General features: G+C 41.3%; 4 protein-coding genes and 1 non-coding gene across 6 annotated transcripts; 2 read left to right on the forward strand and 3 right to left on the reverse strand.

The window, feature by feature from the left end:
• Nucleotides 1-1,121: 1,121 nt before the first annotated feature.
• Nucleotides 1,122-12,683, reverse strand: LOC115756249 (WD repeat-containing protein 6). Of its 2 annotated transcripts, none has more exons than XM_030695952.2 (20): nt 12,328-12,683; nt 11,916-12,226; nt 11,686-11,809; nt 11,343-11,425; nt 10,731-10,951; nt 10,529-10,640; nt 9,693-9,775; nt 9,077-9,286; nt 7,936-8,295; nt 7,276-7,447; nt 6,524-6,715; nt 6,328-6,405; nt 5,982-6,074; nt 4,927-5,123; nt 3,458-4,033; nt 3,291-3,371; nt 3,111-3,196; nt 2,133-2,828; nt 1,488-1,641; nt 1,122-1,361 (listed from the first exon to the last, which is right to left on the reverse strand). In XM_030695952.2, exons 1-20 carry the CDS (start codon nt 12,470-12,472, stop codon nt 1,286-1,288), a joined length of 4,050 nt encoding a protein of 1,349 aa, XP_030551812.1. In that variant the 5' UTR covers nt 12,473-12,683; the 3' UTR covers nt 1,122-1,285. The 2 variants fall into 2 exon arrangements, with proteins under 2 accessions (XP_030551812.1, XP_030551809.1); XM_030695949.2 differs by having other exon boundaries at nt 6,196-6,405; nt 12,328-12,682.
• TRNAF-GAA lies at nt 12,624-12,696 on the reverse strand. Its single transcript has one exon. It is a non-coding gene; the product is annotated as a tRNA-Phe (tRNA).
• Nucleotides 12,697-12,761: 65 nt separating this feature from the next.
• On the forward strand, nt 12,762-14,440 carry LOC115756250 (autophagy-related protein 8i-like). The gene is made up of 5 exons (XM_030695954.2): nt 12,762-12,905; nt 13,002-13,057; nt 13,337-13,389; nt 13,980-14,098; nt 14,194-14,440. Exons 1-5 carry the CDS (start codon nt 12,863-12,865, stop codon nt 14,292-14,294), a joined length of 372 nt encoding a protein of 123 aa, XP_030551814.1. The 5' UTR covers nt 12,762-12,862; the 3' UTR covers nt 14,295-14,440.
• An 829-nt stretch (nt 14,441-15,269) lies between these two features.
• On the reverse strand, nt 15,270-20,200 carry LOC115756247 (E3 ubiquitin-protein ligase HEL2). The gene is made up of 7 exons (XM_030695948.2): nt 19,814-20,200; nt 18,485-18,787; nt 18,157-18,365; nt 18,020-18,068; nt 17,810-17,899; nt 17,589-17,651; nt 15,270-17,386 (listed from the first exon to the last, which is right to left on the reverse strand). Exons 1-7 carry the CDS (start codon nt 19,979-19,981, stop codon nt 15,791-15,793), a joined length of 2,478 nt encoding a protein of 825 aa, XP_030551808.1. The 5' UTR covers nt 19,982-20,200; the 3' UTR covers nt 15,270-15,790.
• Nucleotides 20,201-20,867: 667 nt separating this feature from the next.
• On the forward strand, nt 20,868-23,043 carry LOC115756274. Its single transcript, XM_048283062.1, has 6 exons — nt 20,868-21,073; nt 21,244-21,373; nt 21,740-21,909; nt 22,017-22,290; nt 22,372-22,538; nt 22,768-23,043. Exons 1-6 carry the CDS (start codon nt 21,037-21,039, stop codon nt 22,914-22,916), a joined length of 927 nt encoding a protein of 308 aa, XP_048139019.1. The 5' UTR covers nt 20,868-21,036; the 3' UTR covers nt 22,917-23,043.
• Nucleotides 23,044-23,485: the final 442 nt, after the last annotated feature.

Consider the following 23,485-nt stretch of genomic DNA (forward strand, 5'->3'; position numbering starts at 1 on the left):
AAGAAGGCTTCGTACTGCGTCAAACCCGACTGATTACAAGACCATCATTTTAATGTCCTGTCTCCCAAAAAAATAAAATATATAGTAGGAGTGCTTAAATTGTGGGGTCGCCACAATCGCACACGATCGATCACTTTTGCTAGGTGCTCCCCACGACTTCTCCCAATGATCCGTTGTCTTAGACTCGTGACCAATCTTGAAGAGTGATGGGAAGAAAAAAAAGAGCACTTTGATTAGAGGTCAAAAGTAACCAAGTCGAGCCGAACTGCATGAACTCTACTCGGCTCCAAAATCAAAATGGCTCGATCAAAATCACGCTCCGATTAGATAGAGGTCGATATCACAAACATTAAGGCATTGATAACATGGATTTACTCTGAGTCTTTCAATTCCTAGATGCAACGAGAACATGGGGAAACATAAATGCGATCTCTAAGCCTCACATGGGGAGAGATATGAGGCTGAGGGGGTTAGGAGCCACGACTGTTTACGCTGTTGAGCACTTACAATCAATAGAGAGTGACCTGTTTCCAAGTATGTGGTTGACGCTTGACTGCAACTTCCAGATCCCATATTTTTTTTTGCATTTCTTCGTTATGCTTTTGGTTTTTCTATGGACCGACACCTTTAAGTTCGTTTTCTTCATTTTTTTTAGGAGCTTTCAATGGCGATGAGCCTACTTTTGTCTTCTTCCTTTACAGGGAAACTCCTGGTCCAATTCAGACAAAGAGGCCCAGCTTGAATGAGACGATACTTCACCTCGGGGTCCTTTGCCTTTTTCCTCGGCCGACGCCCACAGGGAAGTAAAAACTAAGCTTTGCTTCACATAATAAAAAACACGATGGGGAACCGCCTCCTCCACTGCACACAAAGATCCAACTCCTTACTTGCTCGGCAAATAAGGTAAAGGTGACAAGGACTGGAGAACAACTAATCAAAGCATCTACTGGAGGGAATCATGATCCATGATCCGTGCCGGCATATCACAATAGAAGAGAATTATCCGCATCATAAAATGGAAGACCTAGTGATTTGCTGCTATCTTTCCAAGCAATAAAGTCTAGAGAGTGAAATGAGAACCCAGAATTTAGACAGGTATGTGCTGAGATACCAAGGAAAAAGAGACGACTGGTAGATGCAACTCACTGTTGATGGGCCATTTTAATTATGTGTAGTCACACTCTCAATTTATATGTCAAACCGAATGTGGGATAAACCTTTGGCTTTGCCCCTAAGAACTTTTAGGAGGGAAAAAGAAGGAAAGGGTAAAAAGCCTTGATCATTGTTACCGATACTCAGAAGGCGCATGAAATTCGATCATCTGCATCCCTCTTCCAGCTACTGCTATTTGGTACTGGTTCCTGCAATGGGATTAGGAAAAACAGCAGCTTTAGAAACTGCCAGAAGAGAATTTTGAGCTGCACAGTTTTATTCACTTTTTTCACACTAACTATGATTATAGCATAGAGGGAATGTGCATCACTAACCGGCTGAAGGATCTTGCATCCAGCGCTTCTGGCTCTGGCACACTGATGATAAAATGAGCAAGCTCCTTGAGTGTACTGTGTTCCTTGAGAATCCAGCACCTGACACGCTGATCAAGACCCGTCGAGAAAACCCAATCGCCGTCTGTCCACACGCCTTGATAACAATGACTACAATTAGAACTTGCAGAAGACGAAGGCGTTCGAGGGGTGTTGCATGTTTCATCTGAGAAGTTAGAACTTGCAGAAAATTCAACCAGCAACTATCTAAAAGAGGAAAAGATGTTCTAGAAATGGGTAGCATCCCTAATCGTATAATTTGGAGTTGACCATGTGCAAACAAAATTGAAGACATAGGGACAGGGAAAAAGCAAATATTCTCAAAGATGCGCAAAAATATGTAGTTTGGAGGAAACATTATTCTCTTGAGGAAAAATTGACAAATCATGATGATTGACCTCAGAAAGTTCGGAGCTAAGGGATGTAAAGGTCGGAAGAAGAAATAATTGCAGAAGACACGCAGCTTTGACAAATATAGAATCAAGAACCTACATATCTACCACTTGATTTACATGTTCAATCTCAAGAGAAGGCAATTAACTTAAATCTCATATAAAGAAATAACGAAAAAGAGATGTAACCTCTTACCTTTTACAGCAGAGTTGTGAGCAGAAGCAATTTTCTCTTGAGAAATGAATTCCATCGTCCACTTGGATTTCTGGTTCTGCTCATAATGAGGAAATTCCTCCACGAGTACAGAATTTCGGATATCTGAACTTGGAACATCAAAATCTTGGACTGGAGACTGTACTGACACCTCAAATTTAAGAATATGAAGTGCTTGATCATCACCACCGCTGACTAATTGGTACAGAAAACGACTATTGGAACTTTGGCCATGCTTCGTTTCACAAACATGGAGACAATTCACACCAGATTGGTGAACACCCTTAAGAACACGAATAGGATTAACTTCAATAATCTCAAATGAGGAATTAGCTGCATTGCTATCTAACTCAGGGGACGCATCCAGCATAGAAGATGAAGACCCAAAGGCAACATCACCGGTCAACTTCCCATTTAGTTCCTTTACAGTTTTCACGGTAACAGGATCGTTGATTGGCTGTTCCTTACAAGCAATTCTGCTTAGCGACCTCCACCATCTTCCACCCTGGCTTCCTCTCCCAGTCCGTGGCCGTTTCAGACAATCCATGAACTTTTCTAGATGGATATTGGACAACCGCCTCATAAAAGCTTCGACACTTCGAGTCAAATCCCAAAAGGCAATACTCCCATCAGTGGCTCCACTAACCACGACATATACATTCCCAATCGGCACATTTTCTGGAATTCAAAATAAAAGGTCAAATTAACAACTCTTGGAAGGAATACATGGCATCAAGCATGAATAAGATGAAACCTGACTAAAAATAACTTCTCCAAAGATCATAGATGTAGAAGACAATAGCATTTGAGTCGAGATATTGTGGACATCAGCCGCCTAAGCTGTGCTAAGTATGATTGGTTTCTATTAAGATTTGACATATAATGTATAAATTGCACATCTGATATGAATGACAGCGCTGTCAACATAGGCTAAACTATGATTTCAGGTAAACAACCAACCATCTGATAGTTGATGTCTTGGAATGATGACATGCTGCAACGATAGAACTGGTGATGATAGAGGAACCATCAGAGCAACATCAAACCTGCAAGAGGATGGAGAATGAATGACTATATCTGAGTAAGAGGAAAATAGGAAAAGTAGACAAGGAACCATTCTTATATGCTCCTAGCAATTACCACAGACGGTAGGGCAAGACAAGGGCTCGTATTGCAAGTGTAGCATCTGAACAAGCAACGGCAATAAAACAGACAGTCAACCTGAAACGAAGACAGAAAGGAAGGTAAGACAAAATGCATCAGAATTTGCGAAAGTTACAAAACAAAACAGATATGAATATGCTTACCTAGAACCAAAATGTCTAACGAGAAAAGCAGTCACAGCTAGATATCTCCAGTCATCTTCATTTTTATCACCTGCAGATCCTTTTAACAGCAGAGCCTCATTATCAGGCAGAAGTGGTTTAGATCTTACGTTGGTGTCTCTGACACCAATTAGCTTTTCAATGCTTCCCGGTTTTTTGGAAGGCACTGAATACTTAACTGGCATGTCCGTAGAAAGCCATTGGAAAGAAAATGTAGAGGACCCAGCTGATGAAAGCAATGAGCCATTTTTGGCATCCAGTAATCGTAAATCAGTAACACCACCTTCTATCCCATCTGGTTTTCTTCTTCTCAGCAGCCAAGAAGTCAGAACACGCTTTGCGCCAACAGAAATAAGCAAAGACGGATTATGTTCATCCTCCATGAGAATTCCCTTGAGATCCTTCGGAAGGTTCTCTATGTCCCCTAGATCAGACAGGTTAGAACCCGATGAGGTTGTATGGATATTCGTAACACAACATATTGATCTGACAGCAGATCCGCCAACATGCTCCCCAAGTAATTTGGATGAAGACCAATTGTCAGTGCACTGAGTATACCTAAATCAGGCACAATTAAATTAGCTCAGTATATGAGTTGGGTATTCTTCAGTTTGCATTACTAAATGCTCGTGAGAAGAGACAGATGAAACCAAACTATTGGAACTGGTTTAAATCTGCATGATCCCTAGGAATAGATGGTTGGATGTCAGGCAGGTCACTATATGACTATGATTTGTCATTGCATATTCATCAATAAGTTCAACAATATTATGTGACTCCATAAAATTTGGCAGGTGGACGATGAGATTTCTTTCTTTGTGATTACTAATCATCAATTTTTAGTTCCACAATATCAAAAACGAAATCCAGAGTTATCAAGGATAAAAACTGAGATGCGAGATTCAAAATCTAGATACAAAATGCTTTTCACTACCCTATGCAGTTGTTCTAACCTTGTTTCCCAGATTAATTAAGCAAAATTTCTTACTGAGGATGTCTAAATTGGCATCAAGATTCTGATAGAAACCAAAAAAGATAAAAATAAAAGAAAAAAAGGGGACAGAAACAAATTGAGAAAGAACCAACAGATAAAAGGAAAATGAGCACAAGGTCCAACCGAGCATCGCATAGCCAAACTAGGTTCTAAAGATAGCATGTGTTATGGTGGGGAACTAGAAAGAGACATCACTTAAGGGAAGAATTCACAACACGAGAGACTCTAGGAAGCTTATTTTGGTTTGGTGATTCTGACAAAAGCCAGCTTATTGCACATGTACTTTTATCCAGAGATCCACTGCGCTGCATCTGCCACAGTTACATCAATTGTGGCTATTACCAGCTATGTTCAAGTAGAAACAAACAACCTCTATCTTAAAGTTTCAAGAAACTGTCTAAGTGTTAACAAACGTAGAGTTACGTCAATCTAAATTGTCACAGAGTCATTACAATACCTAGTCAGCCTCACTGTCCCGTCCTCACAACCAGTTACAATCCAACTAGATTGTTTGTTTTTTCTGAGCTGAAAATCTCCAGTAACAAAGCATAAAGAATGCACCTCCCTTCCATGGAACTGCAAACGTAGATTTTGAGGGAGTATCTTGTCCTTTGAGTCCATTATCCAGTGTCTGTGGATGTAAATAATGTCATCCTGGAATGGACAAGTTAGAATGAAAACTATATTTGAAAGTAGAAGCCATATGTCATTTTCACAAAAAAAATCTTGACCAGAACAACAAGCATATACAAAAGAGAGCCTGTTTTTAGAGGGAAAACTGCGTCAATGCATGGTGGAAGCATCTAACTACAAGACAAATCTTACAGTGGACAGCGGCCAAGATGTAAAAATAAAAATAAAAAAAATTAGGAGAAGACCTTAAAAAGATGTGAATAGAGACTAAAAATAAAATCTTGAGCCCTTGGATCTTAAAGAAACTTGATACAAGACAGAGAATACAGGTATAAGATGGTTCATGCAGCCAACCTCACCTGCTGGAATAAGATTGTAGCCCTTGGATCAGACTATAACTTAACAAAAAAGGGCATAAGATGAGTCATGTACCCAACTGTATTTAGTGGAATAAGATTTTTCTGTTCCACATGTCAATTCTACAAAGATCCGTTGCATGGGAAAAGGGTGAGGACATTATGAACTTGAATGATCAATTCATGGGCCAAAATTTCCATTCTTTGGAAAGGCTTTCTCCTATGACTCGATGAAAGAGAAGTCCCCAGAAGTTTGTTATGGTGAATTATGTCATATTGAGTAGAGCAGGCCCCAATTATGAGGTGAGACGTGCTGCAAGTCGCAATTGTTCAGTAGCTGGAGACAACCAACTAGTGGTGAAAGTGTCTTAGACAATCAAATAAAGTGAGGTCAGACTTTTCCACAGACAAATTCCGACAACCAAATAAGTGATGTCAGATAATTCTAGGAACAGATTTCCAGCGCAATTCTCTATTTCTATCTCCAATGTGATCTCATTTCAATATGATAACATGAACAAACCTTGACATAGGCAAAGCAGTTCTTCATCTCTGGTACATCACCCAGATAATAAGAATGTGGACGCCGCCAGCCACCGCACGAAACTTGCACGACCTGTTCCAATGGCAATGTAAGAAATTAAAACAAATCTTTATCTCATGACATGAACAAGCGAAGAAAAGTAACAAGTAACAAGTAAAAATGATACAAATAAATAACGAGGAAGCAAGAGAACCTTAGCCTCAGTTACTAAGTTCCATATTATAAAATCGGTGGATGCAAAACCAGATGCATAACTGCCACTTGTTCGTTCACTGGTAGATTCATTTTCAGTGGAAACAGATTCAATCATGCTTAATTCTTTCACCTGCTTCATCCCTACAAAATTCAAAGATTGCAGACCTTTGTCATATTCCATATAGCATATGCATCCATCAGCTCCGGTCTGAAACCACAAAGAGTGTGTGTCATGCAATGTAACCATAACCCGGCAGACACCATTTCCATGGAATTATGTCAATATATGTTTGCCTCAAGAGAGACGCAGATATTGAAGGTCTTACAGAATGTAATTCAATGTGATTGAAGCTCATGTGAGCCACTGAAATGCTGGAAACTGCTGAGATGCCATGAGCTCCTTTAAAATGGTTTACTGGAGATATTTTTGCAGCTGACATGGCAAAGGTATTTAACAGCAGGTCCTTTAATAAAGGGAACAGAACCAGATTACCCCGTAGATCCCCACAGATCAGCAGCTGCAACATCAAGCCAGATGATCATGTCCATTTGGACTCTGCATAATACAGACTAGTTGATAATAAGGTTGGTTTTCCTAAAAGAAGTGTCAAACCAAATATGTGTTGCAGAAATTACTCATTTTGAAAGATTGATTTGATGAAGCCTGCAGCTATAATGGAAGGAAGTTGATTTTCCTTTTATCATGACACTGACGGCTATCAGCAATGGCCAAGATTGGTGACAGTAGATCATCATGCACTTGCTACAAAAGGATTTTGCTTACTATGACTGTTGAAATGGGCATGTCATTGGATGATTGGAATAAAAGCTAAAATTTTCCGAAAAGTGTAAAAAGGTCATGGTTCCATGATATCTTAAATGTTAGCCTCAAGATGTGGTCAGTGGAGTGCAGCAGATAATGTTAGTTATGACAAACAAAATAACACCATTTTCAAGAACTCAGCACTTGTATAATATAACAAACATTTAGCTTTCTTCTATGTTTCTTTTATAAGTTTTTTTATAGATGATAATGTCACGCCATTTAAGCATGATAATAATGATCACAAGCATATACCTCGTTCTCAAATGCCACATCCAAGCACATAATTCGAGATCCCAAATCTGATTTGAACTCAGCAATCAGGGAAATTTGTGGACTGCTTTCTGGATAAAGAGAACTAGATTGCGAAACCTCGAACAATCTCCAAAGTTTCATGGCTCCTCTAGGGTCAGCAGTGAAAATGAACCTAGACAGTATGGAAACCAAAGGCGACTATAAGAACCTATAAAAAAAAATCAAGCACCATAAGTATAAGCAACAAACAAATAGCAGAGGCTAGCTTTTCAGAGACTAGAGCTCTCGTGTGCGTCAGTAGACAATAGTTTCGGAAACTAGACTTTGAGCTTTTACTAATTTTACAAAAATAGTTCTCCTAAATGAAGCATCTATTTTTGTTCCCAACACCCCAAAACGACCTGCCTAACAGGGTTTTGATGAAAGCATTTCTTTCCTAACCAACCAACGTGTACTTCTTGTGTTACCAGGCCTGCCCCTTTCTCCTTGTTCAACCCCTACAACTAAACTCATGTTTTCCTCCACAATGTTGGCCAAAAGGAACTAAAATAATGAATGAATACTAATTTATGAGGTTTCACCACCTTTTGGTCATTCCTTTGAAAATTTAATTATTAGCAGTTCATCGACATGTTCCAATGTTCAAGAAGAGAGTATTACCTATGTCCCAGTGACTTGCACCAATGGATTCCTAAGAGCTGTCGATCCATTTCAGCTGCCCAAGAGAAGTTGACGCTCACTTTAGGAGAATCAGAATTCTTTACAACTCTGACAACTGTTGTCCATCCTTTGCCATCTCCGACAGCAACCCAATCATCAGCATCATTCCAAGGATCATATGGATTTGAGGGCAACAGTTCCATACAAATAATTGGCACATCATTACTTACTCGAACAAGTTCAGTCCACCTTAGATCGCCATCATTGCACAATTTGGCATGATACAGATATCCGTGATTAGTGGCAATATACAATGCATCTTCACATGTGAAGCTCAAGCATCGGACGTACTCACTTTTGCTGCAACAAGTCAGAAGAAATTTTGTTAAAGTATCACACATTGCTTGTATACATGGCCAATATCATCTTTCTTTCAGGTGATCTCTCTCCACCTAATAACTTAAGCTTTTACATTGGACTTATTGACATGTTACTAGAGGTTTTTTTTGCCTCGGATCGCACGTGAGGCTCCGTATTCATCATTTCCAAGTACGTTCTATGTCTGGTTTGAATGAGAAAAAGGAGTTAAAGTATCCCACATCGCTTGTCTATTGAGTTAATAAGCTCTTTATATACATATGGTCTCCCTCCACCTAACAGCCTAAGCTTTTATCTTAGACTCTCTTACAAGACCAATAACGGTGTACGGAATAAGAGTACGATAAAAATAAAGTGCCAAATATAGACAGAAATAGATATATGAACTTCTTAAAAGCACATTTCAAACACAGAAAAATGTCCATGCAACATCTGCATTCAGACTTCAGTTATAACTCATTTAGCCTGCTCATCTATCTGATGAAGCAACGGCATAACAACAGATTCACTATAAACCCTAGGAGAATGATCTTCAATCATGTCATTTCTTGACGGTCGGCCAGCTAAAGCAAGTTCATTTTCTTCCCCAGATTTTCTCGAAGAAATGCATGAAGTTTTTATTTTTTAATTTTGGAAGAATGATCCCAATTGTAATCGAACACGAACAATGTGATTTAACAAGAAGATATTTAGTCTATTCCTATGAAGATTGTCCACTACAACGGAAATTTGATTTTCCAAATCTAAAGCAAGCTAATATTACCTGTCCATGTGTCCGCTATGACTTGATGAATTCGGAAGATGTGCAATAAGTAGCTCAGTTCCATCTCTTAAGTTTTGTATGTTTGACTGTTTTGCAGAAGCCTCAGCTAAAGAAGCATCCAGTTTATGCACTTTAATTGCAGAGTCAAAACCACCAGTGACGAGGAGTGAAGACCTTGGATCATAGAGACACCGCCATATACCCCTTCCACTGAAACATAACAGTGGCATGCCAATACCAACACATCATTACATAGATACAAATGATATTTGTTGATGATGGTCATAGACCGGAATAAATACTTCTACCAAAGAAGAAAGGCCAAAAATAAATAATTCACCAGGATACAGACAATTGGTATTTGTTTCTTCAATGTATAAATAAATCCTAGAGGCATTATAAAAAAATAAAGACACAACAAATCCAATGTGGGTTGAGAATTTAGATTTGCTTTATTCCAGCTTTGTAGCATTCTCCTTCGCAAGCAAGGTGTCAATGATGTACGAGTGTAATCTTCTCTATAACTGAAAAGGCGCAAGCACCACTATCACATGTCATGTGTTGGCAACGATGACACTGAAAAAGGGGGGAAAAAAGAACAACTGTAGTGGCTTACATGTGCTCCCGGATGACTTCATGCTGTCGTCCATCCAGTCCCCACACACGACATGAGCAATCCTCGCCAGCAGTAACAATCAACTAAATAAAATCACAAGAAACAGAAGTTAGTCATAGCATCAAAAAGACGGCCATAAGAATAAAGAGGACTTGATCCCAAGTTGCTGAACAGAAACTCTTACAAGATGGTCATAACATCAATTGAGCAAATATAAACCATAACACATTAATGTTTTTGGTGGTGACATTTGAACTAATCTATAGCAAATACCAAATCTCTAGTACCAGTTGCCTGATCTTTGATCTTACAATGCGGTTCCTATTGTGCCTCTATTTAGAATTCAATGCAACTTCAAGGCTTTTTTTTTAAATAAGAACCAGCTTGACGACTAATGTATTTAGGAAAGAAAGACACCTTCCAACATGCTAGTGAAAAGAAATATGATGTGAGAGACAACTTCTGGCACTAGCAAATTATAGCTGTTTAGTTTACATTATTGCCAAAGATCAAACCTTTAAATCCCCACATCTCCAAGAATACATGTCAATTTCATGAAAACACAAAAGAGCCTTCCGTTTGCATTTGACGAATCCAATATGGCTCATGTTGCACCAACTTGGATGTACACCGTTGCAGCAACTAAAAGTCCAAAGCAACTTCTTTTTAGCCATCGTCAAAGCAGAATTCCACAAGCGAATAACAGGAGGAAGATCAATGTCACTCAACTCAAAGAACACTTACACACAGCTTAAAATAGATCATTGCAATTCTAGAAATATCTCTGTTCCTTAGCCTTCTCAGCTGTCTCATATCACTCTGTTAACGAACCTTACATTATCAGATATACAACAATCCCAAACTCGAGCACTGTGGCCAAAAAGCAATCCAATCTCTGCTGCATCTTTAGAATATCGTGACTTGCAATGAACTTCCCAAATACGTGCACTGCATGCATAAGAAAACTGGATCAGGAACTTTCCATCATCAAAGCAATTTTGAGAAATTACACTGGAGCTGCAGGATTAAAAAATCAACCTGCGATCATCAGATACAGAGACCAGTTTGGAGCCGTCAGAGGACCATGCAATTCGAAATATTGAACCTTCATGCCCAACAAGTCTACAGATGTGAAAAGCTTCATAGGGAAGACATTCATGGACAAGACAGTTGCAAGCACATGAGTTTATGAGGCCTTCTCCTGTGAGCTCAATCGAAGATGGAGCATCATGATGGGGAACCACTTTCCAGATCAAAATCTGTGAAATTCATTCAGGCAATTTGCTTAAGTTTCAACCAGAAGCAAAAAGATGCAAGATAATAGCTAGTAAAACTTTCCAACTCAGACCTTCACTAAAATTTCAGGTACGAGATAATTCAACAAAGTCATGTCCTAATTTAAATAACTCAAAATGAACAAACCAAAAGAATGATTGTTTAAAAAAAAAAAAAAATTGATGGACCCAAAAAAAAAAAAGATTCACCTCTTGCAACAACTAATGGAGGAGAAATGATGCAGCAAAGTCGAGTTTCACAATAAATCTCAAATGTCCAAGGGGGCAAAGTGATCACATGTTCACCAAAAAGAAGTAATATAGGAACGCAAGCAATACGTATTCACAAAAAGTTTAAGGATCAAATGATTGCCACCTCATTGTAAATTGTTCCAGATGCAACTTGGAGATCTTCAACATTGTCACCCCACAACCGCATGGAATACAGAAGGCATCTCTCTACATTAATAACCAACCCAAGGTTAAACATGAGGAAAAACTTGAATCTTTTTCCTTTTTATTTTGATTTCTGTTTTTGCAGGGAATTGGGAGAAGGGGAAGAGGCTTGCGAATTATACATCTACAAATAAATAAAATGTGTACAGAGTACTCACTGTACCCAACTCCGTGCAGTTGAAATGCACAAGGAAACTGCAATACCCTCGTACTACTACAACACGATCTGAAGAATAGAAAAGAGCAACAAATCGACGACTAACCAGGGGAAGAAACTGCAAGAATCAAGCTACATGTATCGACATCCCAAAGGTGTATGGAGTTGTCACTGCATCCTATAGCAACCGTAAGACACCTCTTCAGCTCGTTCGAAGAAGTTCCATTGTCCTACTAACCAAATTCACGACTCAATCAAACCATCATAAGAAACAAGACAACAATCAAAGTTCGGACAATAGCATTTGCCGAACCAAGAAGAAGGCCGAAACCTCACCTTCAAGAAGCAGACATCCATAACCCAGTGGCTCAACCTCGGCACCGGAGAAATCAACTTCAAATCCGCCGACAACACAGTTTCACTCTCCTCGCGAGCTTCCCTTCCTAGTCGCACAGACAAGCGAAAGAGCTTCACCCTCCTCTCTCCATACACGGCCACAGTGTAATCAAGCATCGAAGACGACGATCCTCCGGGGAAATCGACAGAGCCAAGGACGACTCCGTGCACGCGAACCCCCCGGAAAACGTAGAAAGTCCGTATCATCGCCCCCGATACCAGCTCGAACAGCGACATCTGCGAGCCGGAACCTGCGAACAGAAAACGGAAGAGCACGTCGGGCTCGTGATTTCGAGTCTGGGAGCAGTAGGAAGCTATAGTCAAAGAGATGATTCGGAGAGAGAGAGAGTACCGGCGAGGAGGAGAGGGAGAGAAGAGGGGCGAGAGAGGGGGGGAGGGAGGTGGAGGAAGCAGAGAGCGGAGATTTCTCCGAGGTACTGTCCGCACTGAATCCGCCATTCCCGTCGTTGCTGCTGCTCTGCGGGGTCCTCCGCCATTTGCGCTGCGAAATGCGTAGGTTATAGCTCTTGCTCGTGCTCGCAGAACTGCCGGTGTGCGCTTCGGGAGGTTCATGAGAGGTTTTTGCTGCGACCCAAAGAAAAGAAAAATAAAAAAAAAAGGAAGAAGAAGCTTGCGAAGAAGGAAAAATGCGGTGAGCGTGGATCGAACACGCGACCTTCAGATCTTCAGTCTGACGCTCTCCCAACTGAGCTATCCCCGCATTCATACGGATCGTCGCGTCTATATATACATACAGTATTTTGATACCGACAACACCCAGCAAACAGTTCTTATCGATTGTAAGTTGCCGTTTCAGTTCTTCCTCTTCCTAGCTTTCCAGACCCCGTCTCTCCCTCTCTCTCTCTCTCTCTCTGGTTTCTGCACAGATGATGGGGAAGATGATCTCCTTCAAGGAAGAGTTCACATTCGGTTCGTTCCCCCATCTCTCTCTCTTTCTCTCTCTGTGTCGATTGATGTTACGCACATCGTCGCGTGTTTGATTGAAATGCTTGAAAACAATGACAGACGAAAGATTGGACGAGTCGCGCGACATCATCGCCAAATACCCCAATCGCGTCCCTGTGAGTCCCCCCCTCCTCCCCAGCTTCGTCGAAATCCCTTTTCCTTTCTCTTTTCCTCTCTTTCTTTTCGGGGCGTTTGTAGTTCATCGCGGCATTGCTCCGACGCTGGTGATATTGGGATGTGGATGTGGTTTTGTACATGGTGTTTCCTGAACGATTGTTGCATTTGTTTCTTCAATAGAAGGCGTTCTTCTTTGTTTTCCGCTTATGATGTTCCTTCTTTTTTTTTTTTTTTTTTAGCGAAGTTGTTCGCCTGACGCGATTGAACGATTTCTGCAGGTAATCGTGGAAAGATATTCAAGATCGAAACTTCCTGATATGGAGAAAAGGAAGTAAGTCAAAAGATATAGTTTTCTTGCACGAGCAATGTATGAGCATGTTCTGAACTGAAAGCATTCGAACTTTACATGAGCATCACTCAGCTCCATCGCATCCTAACTGTTAATTGTAATTCTCAAGCTCTGTGGTTCTTTCTGGCTAGCACGAAATATCCTTATTTTCCTTGCTGTATGCTATGCGGGTTTCGCTACGGTAAGTGTTGGCATAGATGGGTAGTTGTTTATGTGGGCATTCAAGGTTTCTAATGGGACGTGCAAACCGGGTAGCCAGCCACTGTCTTGGATGACATATGGTCTTGTCTTGGCCACTGTCTTAAGCGTCTCGCTGCAATTTTTTGAGAAATGAGAGCTGATGTTGGAACATTCAGGTCCTTTAAAGCTTCTTATTGACCCCGGTGATGAGCAAAATCGATTAACGGGTATTGTTGGTGTGCTTCGATGAAGAAGAATGGGGAGAAGCAGGAATATGTTATCCCTGTATTATTCCTACCAGTATTCCAAGCGCAACAATGAAAATGAAAATCAAAACTAATTCAGCTATGTCCGATAACCACGGCTTTTTGTTTCGTGTTTTGCTTCGACAGGTTTTTGGTTCCTCGGGACATGTCTGTTGGACAGTTCATCCACATCTTGAGCAGTAGGCTTCGTGTAGCTCCCGGAAAAGCTCTTTTCATCTTTGTCAAGAACACGCTGCCGCAGACAGGTAAGTTTGCCTTTTCCGGTCTTTTAACTGTATGAATGAGATGCGGGGGGGAAGCTTTGTATTTATTGCCAACTTCTTTTGACTGTTTGCTGCAGCCAGTTTGATGGACTCTGTATATGAATCGTTCAAGGACGAGGACGGGTTTCTGTACATGTGTTACAGTAGTGAGAAAACCTTTGGCTCGCAAATTATTTAGATGTGTCGATAATGGTCCTCTTGGCAACTTTCTATTTGGAATCATACATGCGTCAATTCAATCAAACTACATTGTACACACCACATGGTACATCGTGGGATATTGAATGTCTATTCGGTGTAATTTCCTTTTTCACTACCGTGACCTTGAGGCTTGCTCGCTCCCTATGCAAGCCCCAGTGAACCGAAGTATTCGTTTCCGTTCCGTCTCTTCGTGTTGCACTGCTTGCGCTGCCATTCTTTTCTAGAGTATTCAGAGCGGCAGTAGGTCTCTTTTTTCGATTTATTTTCTCATGCCTTGGGAGTGCTTTTGTTTGCCAGAAATATATGTTACAGGGGAGCTCTCTTAATCTTCAGATGATGTTTTGTCCTAAGAAACGCTGGAGAAAAAAATCACTGCATACCATGATTTCCGATTTTTCAGATGGCAAAACTTAATTTCGAGATGTGTCTTAACATAGGGCCAATGCCTCTACAATGAATCTGAAGGCCACAACCACCGCCAGGGTAGTAACCTAAGCAAGGCTCCACAGAATTTGCTACTCACGTCATTTCGACTTGGGAGTTGGATCTCGTATGATTTTGAATATCCGGGTCAAAATCAAATATGAACTATGAAGTGTTATGTGTAATTGAGCTGGACCAGGCTCGATTGTTGAAAATAAAGTCAGCAGCAAGTTGAGCTTGTACTCGAGATTGAGATAGAGCCAGAGCTCTAAAACTACAGTTGATGTAAGAAAACTTGCGGCACTTCACCAAGTAACCAGCTTAATTGCTCATGGAGAACAATGGCAACAAAAATGCAGGCCATACCAAATGCTCACGTATAGCCGCGCTCATCAAATCTATAGTTTACGTTTAGCAAGTGATAGCAGACTAGGAACTTACATTGCCATGGAGTACTCAGTTTGGCAAGAGACAACCGATGTTTGGAAAAAAAAAATTAAGCTGATGCTGTAGGGAAAATATTGTCAAATCAGTTAAAAGAGAATCCCGCATAATTCTGTATTTCAACCAAAACCGGACATTTCTGTATAGTTCGTCAACAGCACCCAAATCAACAGCGATTAAAGAAGCTGCTTGTGAAGGGCACGAAGTATCTGGACAAAAGGGTATAACAACAGAGGACCTTTGCACCAGAAACAAAAAGTCAACCAAACTACGATCATCAAACCTAGAGCTGTAATTCTCATCTGAAAAATAACCTTAATAACCTGTGTATATCCACACTTTGCTGTGGTCCAGGCAATCCATGTGCATCAAAAATGGCCAACTATCGAGCACCACGCCTTCAGCCATCAGACTTGATGCAAAAAGGGATAGCTCACTGAGCACCTAAACTAACTGCCCTGGAAAACTGAACGAACATGGTGCTTACAAACACGATGAGCTCAGAGAAATAGACATTCTCATGTGTTTCGAGTTCAGTCATGCACTCCGGAAACCCCAAAGAGCTTCATAGTCAAAACTCCTACCAGCAGAACCACTTGAGTGTTTCTAGGAGAAGAGCTTCTGACCGCCGCCATTCTTCCAAACCCCACGCACAGGCAATGCACCATTAGGCTCTCCCCTTCCTTTTGATCTGTTATCCACTGGATCAGGATCGGAATCGGAGTTCTTCAGGTCTAGTATTGCAGCCTTCGAGTCCTCCCCCAAACGAACTCTGTGAAATTTTGATGTTTTCTTCCGCTGCTTACTCCCTCCACCTCCACCTCCATCACCGACATTGTTATTAGTTCCACCAGCAGCAGCAGATGCCTCTGATTTTGTTTTACTACTAGAACTCAGTGATAATTTCTGCTCGGCATCAGTCACTACCTTTGATTTCCCATTGACAGATCGGTATCCATCCTTTGATAAAACCTCCACCTCTTCGTCTGACAGCTTGTACTTTGACTGCATCTCCTGAACGCTGCTCATAATGCTATCAGCCAACTTATTCTTCCGGTTGCCAACAACAGCACCAGCAGACTTAGCCTTACCTTTCCTATTACCATCACCATTCCCTAAGAAGATGTCCCGACTCCAACCACCTTCTCCGACACCACTCTTTCGCATTCTAGCATTATGCGTTTCAATAAGCTCTCTTTGTTTCTTAGTATCAGGGCATAGTCTAGCCAAATCAAGAATCAAATGTGACAATCCAAAATTCTGCACATAATCAAGGTAGGTTTCTGTGTCAATTGAACCCTGACGATAGTGAGCAGAAATCTCTTTGAAAACAGTGAATTTCTCTTGGTCATCATCTACAGCAGCTCGTATCTTTTCTACCAGCGATTTGTTTGCAGCATGGACATCTTCCACCTTTGGCAAAACTTGGCTCGTCGGAGTCATTTTGCGCACATGGCTAGCAGAGACTGGTGGAAATTCAGATGGAGACGGCTCCATAGATGCCCTCTCAACAAGATTAGGCGCTGATGAAGAGTGGGTTATCTTATTGGTGCTACTGCTTTCCGTGTGCTTGGAAGATCCAGCCGACATAACTGCATGAGCCGTAGTAGCCCGACTCTGACCCTTAGCCAAACTAGCATAACTTGATGAAGTAGGTCCATGACTCGTACTAGGGGTCGCCATAGTGGGAGCCTTTGCTGTATGCGCAGATGAAGAAGTTGATGGGAATGATGGACGACTTGCAGCCGGCCAAGCCTGAGCTGGACTTCTAACACTCTTGCGTCGAAGACGAGCAGCCATTGTGCTATTTGACAGACCTTCAGAGTCCCGTTTGTTTGCTTGTTGACTGGAACTTGCAGCCATGGGGAGAGGAGGAAAGGCAGTTTCTTGTAGAGGTCCGCTCTGAGACTTTTGCCCCAAAGCTTCAAGATATCTTGCAGAAGGTTCAGAATCAGTTGTGTTTAAGGACTCAAATGGCTGAACTATTTGATCTATATCGTCCAAGTCTCCAGGATCAGTTATTCTATGTGTATTGGTCAATAAGGATGGATCAGGCCGAGGGCGATCAACATTTGCAGTCTCTAGACTGGCTTGAATGGCCATTGAAATCTGCTCTTCAGCAAAATCACGATGAAATGTCCTACCCCTTCCACGGCGACGATCTTGTTCATTACCCCGACGGTATCGAAAGCTGGTGGGTATCTAATAGTGGAATAACAACATTTGGCCAAAGCATCAAGAAAGGGAAGAAAGCCAACAATATATAACACAGAGTCAACATTCCAATAAGCATGCTCAAATAACTAGTGATCGTCAGTAGGGTCACTAACTGAAAAACGCTAGGATGCACGACCATTAATTTATTCTTCCCTCTGAATTACTCATAATGATATACCGTATGTACCTGAAGTGCAGCATTACGCTTAGAACGAGACATACGCCCACCATGTTCCAAGGTATTATGCCGCTGAAATAATCAGAGAAACATGACATTAAAGGGACTGCTAATGCCACTGCATATCTACTAAATAGATGATGGCAAACCAAAGCACAAATAATTGCAATTTTTTTTCCTAATCCAACAATTGTCCAATTCAGACTATTTCATGAGCCATGATCACAGACCTTCATTTCTCCTTCAGATTGAAAGACGATGAACTTTTTGGCAAGGCAGGCCTCATCCTCACACAGGAAGTGCTCTTGACGGAAGTGAATCTGTGAGAAACAAGTTTTGATGATACATAAATGTAAAAGATGTTCTTTGGCCAAAATGAAAGTAAGAAATGCGCTTCAGGTTAGACCGTAGAGGAACATATATGAACATTGATATCTTACCTCTAGATCGTCATAGCCCTTAAAGTATTCATATTGTCCTGGGTGCTGCCTGCATAATCAGTAGTAAAGATGAGCACTCCCGAAGATTCTGAATTTCAAATAGTACCGTAAGTCCTAGTAATACTGTAAAATTTTACCTTTGGCAAATAAAGCACGTATAGTGTTCTGTCGACATATGAGTATACAGTTCATTATCCCCATAAAAAGGTGTTCCGCAGAACTCACACATAGGATGCCCTGCGAAGCCGCCTCTTTCACTCTCACTTCCATCCACCTCAGAATCTCCTGTGCTTATGTGCTGATTCAACTGTGAGCGAGTATATAATTTCTGCTCACAGATGAATACCTGCATCACCAAGAAACAACGGAACATCAAGCACAAACAAAGCCAAGGAGGCAAGCCACATGGTAAGAATTCCATCTAAAATCTATTTGTATCATGTTAGATTCCACTTATCTCCCCACCTTCCGCCCTTCCAAGCACAGGCTGCACATGAGTACTTTATGCTGATGAAACAAATGCCCCTTCAACTGTTCAATATTCCTAAACCTCCCCCGACGTTTAGAGGCATCATTGGTTTTCTCCTCAGATTTGTCACAAATGCTACATGAAAGCTTGCACATTGCCTTCACCATCCTATAATGGTCAACATCATCAAAAATTGCCTGAGTATCTTCATGGAACCAATATGACCCAACACGACCTTCTTTTGGTTCAGAAGGCAGTACTGAAAAATCGTTGATCATCCTTGTATAATCTCCTAATGCCTGAAAAAGCAGCATCATAAGGCCTATTCAAAGCAGAGTATTCACAGCTAGAACAGAATACAAAGAAAATCAAATCAATTAACAAAAACCCGAACCAGGAAACGGATATAACTCCTAAGGCAAACTGAAATAGTGACAGCGTAAGTTTAGAAAATTCTATAGCAAGTTGTAACAACCAGAATCGAATCTAAAATCAACGAACTCTTCATAAAACATCATATCGATTTGCAAAAATCAGCATATCTTATGGGAATATTGCAATTGATCTAACGAATCACATAAGATTGTAATACAGATTGTCAATAAACAGATAATACTTCACCAGATTAATCTGGATCTCACACCAAAAAAATCAGCATCTAGAAATAGACCCTTCAACAAAAGTCCGTAACTATGTGAATGAAAAAGTATCTCATAGTCCTTGAGCATATATCTACATGTTTAGCTAAAGTCAGATTTGATTGTGCGTGATAACCATCCCGCTTTTAATCCCTCTACACTAATAAGAACACCATAGCCAATGAAGTTTCTTAACCAATTACAGAGAGAATTTCAACTGTGCAGAATTCAAACCTTTAGAGGAATGCAGATGACACGAACACACATAGTTGATCAAAGATAACACTTTGTCTGTACGTCCAACTCAAAGTAAGCCTAATTGCACAGTTAAACTAAGCTCAGGGCCTAAGCAAGGCGAAAGTATATAATGAGACTTTAAACCACGTCAACACTATCACAAGTCTGATTAATTTCGACTAAAGTCATGGACCGTGAACTTCTGGCATAACCCATGGTGCATTATCTTTGATCTGAGTGGCACTGGCGCGATGCGTTACAATCTCGCTCCAAGTAAGGATGACACTGGTTCGTGCATAGAAATCTTACTAACACAAGTTATCAGCAAACACATCCCCCCCCAACCCACCAAACAAAAAAAAAAGTGAAAACCTAACACCACCACGAAAATCCAATTTCTTCACTTCGATCGACAAACCAAGATCGTGTCATTCTTCGAGGCCTCCTAACCTTGGTGACGAGGACAACATCGTTGTCGGTCTTGCAGATGCAGCACCGCCGATCGTCGCAGATGAAGCGGAGCCGAGCGACGCAGGTGGAGCAGACCTCGCGGTGGCCGCAGGCGCCGTAGGCCACCCACTCCAGCGTCTCGGCGCACACGGCACAGGAATCGTCCATCCTCCCGGCGGAACGGCGATCGGAGGGGAGGTGGTGGGGGGGAAAAGGCGGTGCCTAGGGTTTTCAGAGAGTTGAATCTAAACGTAGAATCGCGCAGAGACGAAGATGAGATGAGACGAGATGGGCAGAGATTTGGATGATGAAGCTTTTCTGGTTGGATTGACCTCGAAGTTTCGATCGTTTTATACGAACACGAATTGATGATGGGAAGTGGGGGAAGCCAAACGTTTCCTTCTGCTTTGGAAGTAGCAATAATTTGATTTTCATTTTCGATCTTAGAATTTCGTAATTTTTCTTTTTCTTTGCCTTTTTTCTTTTTTTATATTTTGGACCTAAAGAGAAGCTTCTTTTTTCTCTTATTATTTTGTTGTTTTAAATTTGACCAAATAAAAAAAAAAACAAATTTAAAAAAAAATTTGGGTCCCACTCTTGCAGATCACGGCAAGGAGGAAAAAGGGCTGACTGCTCTTTTAAGGTTGGACCGACTAAAAACTTTAGTGGAAAAAAAAATTGCCATGCAAAATAAGAAGGGCAATTTCAATAGTATGGTCACAGAAATTGAGAGTAAAAAGCACGGCAAGCAGCGTTCATGATCATACTTTCGGAGCAAAATTTTTACTTTAGAAATGCTTTTCGAGTTCCCATCTTTTGTAAAATCACTCATCCGGCTCGAGATTAAACCGGACCGTTACATATTTTCTGTACCGAACCATAGAACATCCATGAATAAGGGCATCAAATAAGTTCCGTTGTATGATGTTTTCTCTTGCCAGGCAAGAATCCAAGAATCTAGTGAATTGATAAAGATGGGAAAAGCAAAGAATTTGGATAGAGTCAGGCCGTTCTTCCCCTCTGCCCTCCTCGATTCCCGAAAATGGTACAATTCCAGAATCAAGCAACCTGCAGAAGCCAAGGGAATGAAGCAAACTACATCTTGAAAACGAAGAACAAGCAAAAGCTGTCGTTATAAATAATCCCCCTTGAATTACCTCCAGAACCACCATTCGATCGACCCTCCATGCTCCGGATCGAGTCGAACATCTCCGGCTCTGAACATGACGACTTCCGAGATACACAGAGAAGCCGACTGCGGTACGTCGCCTCAAATATTACCCCACGTAGTTCATGTGTCGCATGAGTTTCTGTCTTATTTTGTCGTAAATAGAACGTCTGTGTAAATAGAATTTTTCAATTGCGCTCGGGCTTGAAGTACTATTAAAACTCGTTGGTTGATCGGTTTCTTCTGGTTTCGGTCGACACAGCTACAACGAAGGAGATTAGAGATGCTGCACCCTCGCATTATGTGCTCAAGATTAAGTCCTTCTCTTTGTTCGCGAAGAACAACATCGACAAGTATGAATCGAGCGAGTTCGAAGCAGGAGGCTATCAATGGTTCGTCGCTCCTCTCTCTAGCTTCACCACCTCACACTCAAATTCAGAGGTATTAAAAGAACTACATACAGCGGTTCGACATCGCTGAACAAGAACACCGGTCAATTAATTTTTTGAAGAGGTTGTTACTTCTTTGAAAACCTATGGCCATGCTCCAAATTTAGGCCTTTCTTCCAGAAGATGGTTTAAATGCTTTACAGGCATTAAACTTCTGTTACTGCTGTAAAATCTGATGCTTGAACCCTTTTGTAGTTTTGTAAATTCGTTCATAACAAGGTATTCTTTATGTGATGAAGAGACTGTAGTGAAAATAGAAGTTGATTCAGCAATCAGAAGCTGTATCACGGAAGCGTCTTGATTCTGCAGGAAACTGATCCTCTATCCCAATGGAGACAAGAGCCGAAACGGAGAAGACCACATCTCCATATATCTGGTGGCTTCCGGGACGATTCCTTTCCAACTTGGCGGGGCGATTCATGTGGCCGTCAGGTTCTCTTTGTATGATCAAATCTGCGATAGGTATTTAACTGAACAAGGTAAAAAGCACAGCAATGACTGCCCAAAAAAAAAAAAAAAACGCAAGTTATCATCACCTCCTGAACACTAACATCCAATCGACCAATCTTCGCTTGTGAATTCAAAGGGAGAGTCGCGAGATTGCACGCGTTCAGAGCCGAATGTGGAGTCCCAAGATTCATGACGCTTAAAAATTTCGCCGACCGGTCGAATGGGTACCTTGTGGACGACACCTGCTTCTTCGGTGCGGACGTCTTTATCATCAAGAGTTCGGGAGTCGGCGAATGTGTGACGCTCAAGGAGAGCACATCGTACACTCATGAATGGAAGATATTGACGCTCCCAAGCTTGGGGGAAGATTCTCTGTACTCTGAGGCATTCACTGTTGGAGACCACAAATGGTTGCTCCTATTTACAAACTTCCTTTCAATGATGAACTCCTGTTCTTGTTGATTTATTACAAAATTTCAATCTTTTCGCAGGAAGGTGTTGCTATACCCGAGGGGTAATCAGGCCAACAGGGGCCAAAACCTTTCGGTGTTTCTCTTCTTGGTTGATGCGGAAAAACTGGCTGCCGGTCAGAAAGTGAATGCGAGATTCGTCATCCGGTTGAAAGGCCCATACAACGTTGTACACCATCAGCCGGAAGGTGAAGTGTTTATAAACAGCAGGCCAAACAGAATGGCCGGAGTAATTTCGAGTTCGATCGCACGATGAGATTCTCTTTCACCACGATACAGCGCTAATTAAATTGCACCCGTTAGCAAGGACCGGATTCGATTTGTTCATGTAGTCCGCATCAGTAGAAACCGCTGAAACATCTCATATTTCCTGACTCTAATTTTCTGCTCTCTTGCTTTGTCATTGCTACTTTGCAGCTTGGACTATGTGGTTCAGTAGCTCCATAACGAACTGGGGTTGGCCGGCTTTCATGCCGCTGAAAACGGTTGGGGAACGCGTGTCCGACGATTCATGTGTCATTGCAGCAGAAGTCACAGTGCTCGGCACAGTTAGCAAATTGCCATGACAGCATTATATGTATCAGATGTGTTCATAAACAGATAATTACTGACAGTTCTTTCCTCATGACGATAATACATGGATTGAATGGGTTAATGCAATAAGTTCTCTGCAAGCATTTCTGCCTCTGGTCAGATTCTTGTAGACATTTCTCATTAATCATGTCAGTACTCCTTATCAAACAAGTTGCAATATCTAATTCGCACAATCGACCTGAGTCTCCATATGGCAGAGCCGAAAGTGGGGTTGTTAATGACTCAATTCAATTTGCATCGCGAGATATCATCAGCATATCAAAGAATACAAGGATTAATGTGGCTCATAACTCATTGACTTAAGCTTTTGAGTTTAACGGGTTCGGACTTGGGTGTTCTCTTAGCGATCTCCCTAAGCGAAAGGTTTAGGGCTTCTACTGCGCACTCCCTAACAAATTGGTATCAAAGCCGATGATCGCTCTAGAGTTGGCCCATAACTCATCGACTTATGTTTTTCACTCTATAGTTGGCCCTCATTGACTTATGCTTTTAAGTGAAAAGGGAAAAATTCAAAAAAGGGCCCAAAGTGGCTTCATTTTCT

The sequence above is a fragment of the Rhodamnia argentea genome, chromosome 7, assembly GCF_020921035.1.
Source record: "Rhodamnia argentea isolate NSW1041297 chromosome 7, ASM2092103v1, whole genome shotgun sequence".
In the NCBI taxonomy this organism is placed as follows: domain Eukaryota; kingdom Viridiplantae; phylum Streptophyta; class Magnoliopsida; order Myrtales; family Myrtaceae; genus Rhodamnia; species Rhodamnia argentea.